Source organism: Maylandia zebra, linkage group LG15 (genome assembly GCF_041146795.1).
Source record: "Maylandia zebra isolate NMK-2024a linkage group LG15, Mzebra_GT3a, whole genome shotgun sequence".
In the NCBI taxonomy this organism is placed as follows: domain Eukaryota; kingdom Metazoa; phylum Chordata; class Actinopteri; order Cichliformes; family Cichlidae; genus Maylandia; species Maylandia zebra.
In genome coordinates, this window is record NC_135181.1 from 15,898,100 (window position 1) to 15,905,126 (window position 7,027).

Below are 7,027 nucleotides of genomic sequence, written 5' to 3' on the forward strand. Positions count from 1 at the left end.
CTGGAGGAGCTGGACTATCTGTGCAGTCTGAATGGACCAGTAGTGACGATAACAATAACAAAAATTAAAACTAGAGAAATATCACTTAGTAGGAAAAGGAGAGAGCAATGGCCTGTGGGCCACCATCTACAAAACCACTCCGCTTTTGGTTGGGTTGTCTTGTTTTTGCCACAGTGCACATCCATCCATCCATCCATTCGCTTCCACTTATCCTTTTCAGGGTCGCGGGGGCCGCTGGAGCCTATCCCAGCTGTCATAGGGCGAGAGGCGGGGTACACCCTGGACAGGTCGGCAGTCTGTCGCAGGGCCAACACACAGGGACAGACAACCATTCACACTCACATTCATTCACACATTCACACCTAGTGACAATTTGGATTATCCAATTAACCTATCCCCACAAGCCGCATGGCTTTGGACGGTGGGAGGAAGCCGGAGTACCCGGAGGGAACCCACGCAAACACGGGGAGAACATGCAAACTCCACACAGAAAGACCCCGGCCTGATGTTGGAATTGAACTCAGGACCTTCTTGCTGTGCGGCAACAGTGCTAACCACCGTGCCACCGTGCAGTTTTATTTATATAGCAGCAAATCACAACAACAGTCACCTCAAGGTGCTTTATATTGAAAGGTAAGGACACCACAATAGTGGAGAGAAAATGTCTAAAATCAAAAAAACAGGTATGAGACAGCACCTGGCTAAAATGGGAAGGAAGAATTCCCTTTTAACAGGAAGAAACCTGGCAGACATTTGCCATGACTGTTTGGGGTTGATTGTTCTCACTTTAATTTACACCATAGGGGCTGAAATGGATTCACAGTGATAGATGCTTTCTAACTGGACAGATTTTTAACCCTAAAGTTTAACAGACCTGTTTATTAGACCTGTGTTATACTCTGATGATCAACTGTTTCTCTAATTTATTTATTTTTCTTTAGGATTGTATTTCCACTGCTCAATAGTTAAGTTTTAAATTGGTTTAAAGTGGTTTATTAGGAGGCTATCAAAAGCTATTAATGTATGTAGTTTTTGATTCAGAGTAGCAGCGAGTAGGTGAAAGGATACAGAACAGTAAACAGATTTTGATGTGTTCTGACACATAGCATTATATTTGGTTCTAAACACTTAATTAGAAAGAATCCAGCTTTAAATGTTTCCATTATGTTGTTGAGAGAGCCTGTGAGACCAAGCTCCTCGACAAAACATACCAGTATCATAGTTTCTAACAGGGAAACTGTATTTCTGGTGTTAAAAGATGTGTAAACCTAAATCAGTCAGACGATTTATCATGGCTTTGATATTGTCTCTTTGTGATTACTATCCAGTATGCTGTAGTGGCACAATGTGATTAAAGAAGTGCAAGTGTTAGAAAATAGAGAGGCATGTGTCGTCCTTTGTATTTGTATTCATGATAAATATTATTGTTACAAAGACTAATTATTTTGTAAAACAAATTTACCATATCAGTGAAGACGAGATTATTCTATCAGGCGGCCTACAGGAGGACATTTTTTATTAGGCATAGCACGACACAGTTCAATTAAAAGAACATGTTTATACAACTGATGGAACTGAATTCATTGGCAAAACAGATAATACAAAAAAACCCCAGTAAAAGTGGGTTTAAAACAATCTCTCTATTTGATTGAATTAGTGCGTGCGCTGTAATAATTGGTGATTCATTAAAATATTATGTTCTATTATGTCTCACAATGCTTTTCCTAATATGGGCCACAATTTATGTTGTAAGCCGCTGAGTGTTTGTATGTCGTTTGTTTGTTTAGGATGTTATAGTGCGCTATGAAAGATTTGTGACCCCAGGAGCTGAAGCTGCTGTATTGCTTCAGCTAACAGCAATCGTGCTAAACTAAACTGCACATGTAAACACCCTGCATCTTAATTAACTGATTTAAATTGGAATATTTTGTGGACTTCTCTGGGTGGCTCAGAGTGTGGCGTGAGGCCAGAGATCGCATCGTAGGTTTTCCTGGGAGGTATCACGCGTGGGACGTCAACCACCAGTCCTGGCTCTACAACTCCAACTACTCCTGTGAGCTCTCCATGGTCCTGACAGGAGCTGCCTTCTTCCATAAGGTCAGAAAATGAAAACGGCTACACGGTAGGTTCACATCTGGCTGTGTTGGAGCATATCATTTACATATTTCCCCTTGTCCTTGTCTTCTCGCAGTACTACGCGTACCTGTACTCCTATGTGATGCCCCAAGCTATTAGGGATATGGTGGACGAATACATTAACTGCGAGGACATCGCCATGAACTTCCTCGTCTCTCACATCACCCGCAAACCACCCATCAAGGTCAGTGACAGAGCATGCAGTCTGGCTCTGGGGGCTTTGCACCTCCTTCAGGACGTGGGTATTTATATTTCTGCCTGCTTAGCCTTGCCATTACTCAAACTGGCATATCCAATATTCCGCACAAATTATACTTTTTAAAAACACAAGATCGAATCCGTGCGTTACGGCAGATTTCTTTTCTTCTCTCTTTTCTCCTGGATTTTTATTGGAAGAACATTTATTGCCGCCGAGCACACTTATGGCTAGGCAAATAATTATAGCAATCAAGCTAGGGAAGCTGTTAGAAGAGAATTGTCATTGCAGCCCTCACTTTAAGTTCTTTTTGATTTAGTGGGGTGTTAATATTCAGGGGCGTTTCAGAGGGGAATTAAGGACGTCTTTGATGGAGTGTGTTGCATGACAGTGTTTTCGCTGCTAGGAATAAGTCTTGTGAATAATGAATTTGGGGCAACTTTGAACGAGTCCTAAGCGGTGAGGGAATCTATTTTTCTTTAAAATAAGACAAATAAAGAAGAAAATAAATGGATTTTGTTGTGCCACTGGTGAGGAATTGATATCTTGTGCAGATTTTTCAAGCTTGTTTCTTCTCCTCTTCCTACAATAATAAAAACAGCTGCTAGAGTTTGCTTTGGTTTGTTGTCAGATTCAGTAGCTTGCTGCAATCTAGCTGATTGCGCTAAAGTTGACATCAACTGTTTGCTTGTAATGTTTCAAGCTAACATTTTTTTTAAACAACTAAAATATGATAAAAAGGTTTGACATTGATGGCGTGAGAAATTATACAATGCTAGAAACAAACGATGGACATGTTTGTCAGGAAAGTCAGCATGGGCGTGGTTAAAAAGATGCACTGTTTTTGCAGCACATAGTCATGTTTCAAACAGTGTTGTTTTAATAGTTTCAAAATAAAAGCAGACCACTTCACTGCTGCAATAACCTGATAAAAATGAGAGCAAATTGTAAATCAACTGGTATTTGTAGCACCTTTCTACTACAAGACTCAATCAAGTGCTTACGAAGAGTCACACACACTCACGCTTTGATGGATGCATCCCTGGAGGAGTCAGGGTTCGATCCACCAACGTTGGTTTTATATTAATTTCCCTGTTCGCCTTCCGTGCTCCCTCCGACTCTTTTTCTTTTCCCGTGCAGAGTTTTCAAAAGTTGCTTCAGTTTTTCCAGCATCAACCATTTCAGCTGCTTTGGAAAATCTATCAACTGCTGCTGTAGGAAAACAGAAACGTTATCCTCTTTCTGCTTTGGCTACGTGATCAAGCCTTTGTTTACCCCTTTGTTTAGAGTAGATGTCCTACCACATTTGGTACAGGGCATCAGTGAGCTACTGGATCTTCCACAGTTCACTTCCATACATTAACATCTCAGCGGTTCACAGCTGGATTCAGGTGTGGGGAATGTGGGGTCCAGTCGGTGGCATCAGTGTCCTCATGATCCAGGTAGTGCTTACAAACCCTGACTACGTTAACCTGGGCGTTGTCCTGCACCAGGAGGAATGCAGGGCCCACTGCACCAGTATTAGGTCTGAGGGTTTCATCCCTGTACTGATGGCTAGAATCTCGAGGTCTGTGTGACTCACATGATCACTGATTCACTGCCAAACTGGTCACGCTGGATAATTTTGCAGGCAGCACAAAGTTTGCCACGACATCTCCAGACGTTTTCACATCTGTCACATATGCTCAACATAAAGCTGCTCATCTCTGCAAAGAGAACAGGACATAGGTGGGAGACTTTCCCGTTCTGGTGTTCTCTGGCGTTTGCCGATCAAGCTACGGGGTTTAGCATGTATTAAATCATGGTGCATTTAATGATGATTAATGGCTGTCTATTAATGATAAACTTCTTCCCTCTCACAGCAATGTTGTGAAGCACCACTTGCTGAAACTACATATAATTACATTTCAGTAATGCAAACTCGAGTTTCTTACATTTTAAGCACTAACCCCCTGCTGTCTATTTTAGGTGACGTCTCGTTGGACTTTCCGCTGTCCGGGCTGCCCTCAGGCCCTTTCGCACGACGACTCGCATTTCCACGAGCGACACAAGTGCATCAACTTCTTCGTCAAAGTCTACGGCTACATGCCGCTGCTGTACACGCAGTTTCGTGTGGACTCGGTGCTGTTTAAGACTCGATTGCCCCACGATAAGACCAAGTGCTTCAAGTTCATTTAGCGTCTGGGCGAGCGTCAGCAAAGAGCCAAAAGCAGGGTGAACTGAAGGAGTGAAAAACAGCACCTTCCACTGCAAGCAGTAATAAAGATGGATGGGTGGGCTGCAGGGCAAATGGAAAGTAAGCCCAGAAAGACAAGTTAAAAGCTGTTGGCTGGCGGTCTAATCAGCAACACTACTGAAAATGTGAGGAGTGGAAGCTGGAAGGGACCACTGCCAACAAAAAGAAGCCTTTTCAGTGGATGTCACTCTTTTTCCCCGTGTTCTCTAATCATGCTCAGTCATCAAACCACTAGCTGCAGATGTCATTTGCACCTCTTAACCGCCTGCTGAGGAGCGAGGGCGGGGTGTACACAGTGTACAGAAATTCTCCCAGGTTAGCAACACCTGATAATGGGGTTGGCGAGTAACTGACAGATGCCAGGCTGCGTTTGACCCAGCAGACTTTTAACGGTTTCAGCTGAGAGATCAAACAGCACACGGCCGCCACTACGATTTTGTTTTACGGTTACAAACTGTACGTCTTGTACATGTATATGAGCGAAGCACTGAAGGTCAGAAGTATTTTATTGATCTTTTTTTTTTAATGATGTCGTTTAAGTGTAAATCTTTATGTGGAGTGAACCTTTTCCACAGCCCCTGCCTGTGGGAGATCAGGCAGGACCTCGATTGAAAGTCAGCCCAATCATGTTTTAAGTATCGTCGAGTGCTCAAGGGGGAAAATTCACTTCAGCGGTCACCATAATGCCTCAAATTTGTCATGAAAACCAGCCACCATGTTGTCATTTCATATTGCTTACACGATCTGGACTCGGTGGAAGTGTTTGAAACAGCTTGATTTTTTTTTTTATACTATGATGTTTGTAAAATTAGACGTTAAAAAGTAGTATCGGCTAATCAATGTTCGCAGGTAAAGTGCAACAAAGTCAAGAATAACAGCTGCCAAAATCAACAAAACATTGACTTTATTATTGCTGAAAGTTTTCAGTGACGGTCAGAATTATGGGAAAATCTTAAAGAGAACAATGATGTTTTGTTTAAAAACACTTACTTTGTTTCTGGTGGAGAAGTGGAGCAGGATATCAATCCCTTTCTCCAAACAGGCTCTTAAATATTAAATCAAAGCCAACAGCTGATGACCCTAACGTAGCATAAAATAAAGACTGGAAACTACCGTGGCTCTGCTTAATGGTACCAAATACTGCCCAATTGCACCTGTAAAGCACACTAAATAATCCAATGGTTCTCAAACTGTGGGGCCAGCCCCACTCTTGGGGCATAGACCCCCTGAAGGCGGGGCTTGGAGGACAAGGAAAGAACTCCGAGCTAAAGTGAATGGAGATGGGTTTTGTATTGTAAATAAATTGACGCTATGACGCTGACATTTATTTTACTTTAACATTAAACTTGTTATTGTCACAGACAAGTGGGAGTGATTGAATTGCGTTTGATTCGTGTATTGCTTTCCACCTGCTTTAATACTGATGATTATGTCGGCGGGCTTGTGTATGTTCTCTACAGAGGAAATAAAAAGAGGAGGATGATGGGGAGAAAATGTGTAGTCAGGTCCACAGTAGTGTATATATACCACCAAGGAGAGCAGCCAATCATATTCAACCTTGCTAACACAGCAGCGAATGAGCTTATCAGCAGAAGGGGTAAACAGTATTGAGTCATAACATTTGCCTGGCTCTTTAATCCCCTTCTTACAGTTAATAGGAACCGTACACCAACAAGATGACATTAGCAAACTTGACGGTTGTAAATTCCTGGTCTGATGGGCGGCTGGGTTTGTATACAGTAGTGTAAAACCCTGGGTGTTGGGCATGTTATAAAAGCTTTGAGAACCATTGAATGATCCCTTTTTGATTCATTTTATGGGGAGATTTGCTAAGATGTTTATACCGTTTCCAGTCTTTGCATTAAGCTAACAGCTGCTGGTTGTAGTTTGTTCAGTCACAGTAAGGAAAACAGGTGTTGGAAACTATCGCAGACAAGTTGCACTCATCAGCCCTGACTGACTCAGATTGATTGCAGTCAGTTACCACAATCTGTCTTCATTTGCAACTTAGGCAGCACTTCTGTGCAAGCCTTTGCCAATCTGTCAGAGTGATTGCATTCGGTTGAAGTCGCACCACGACTGTTTGGAGACGGGTTGGGTTCTAATAGGCAACTGGTGCAGTCTCCTCTGAATCAAAAGTGCCCAGAGTTTGAGGGTGCTGCTTACTCAACCTGTAGGCAACCAGTTGCAAAAATGCAACAAAAAAAAAAAAAACTTCAATGTTTTTTTTTTTTCTTTTTTCATAGTCACAAGCAGGTTGCCATCCTATTTTTACTCCAGTGTGACCGAGCCATAACAAATATGAGCTTGCTTTCCACCAGCTGGCAAGCCTGTTTTCTAAACTGTACAACTTGTCTTTAAACACTTCTGACTTTTCAGTACAGGTATTCAGTATGTTCCACCATAATCACGTCATCCCTCTGCAGAGAACTCTCCCACCTCGGACAGAAAAGTCACTT

General features: G+C 42.4%; 1 protein-coding gene across 1 annotated transcript in view; it reads left to right on the forward strand.

The window, feature by feature from the left end:
• The window catches only part of extl3 (exostosin-like glycosyltransferase 3), a 43,029-nt gene extending 37,349 nt beyond the window's left edge, over positions 1-5,680 (forward strand). The window contains exons 4-6 of the mRNA XM_004550469.5: positions 1,953-2,097; positions 2,192-2,320; positions 4,301-5,680. Of these exons, the coding sequence (XP_004550526.1) occupies positions 1,953-2,097; positions 2,192-2,320; positions 4,301-4,510 (484 nt within the window). The 3' untranslated portion in view covers positions 4,511-5,680. The remainder of the gene's footprint in view (positions 1-1,952; positions 2,098-2,191; positions 2,321-4,300) is intronic.
• Positions 5,681-7,027: the final 1,347 nt, after the last annotated feature.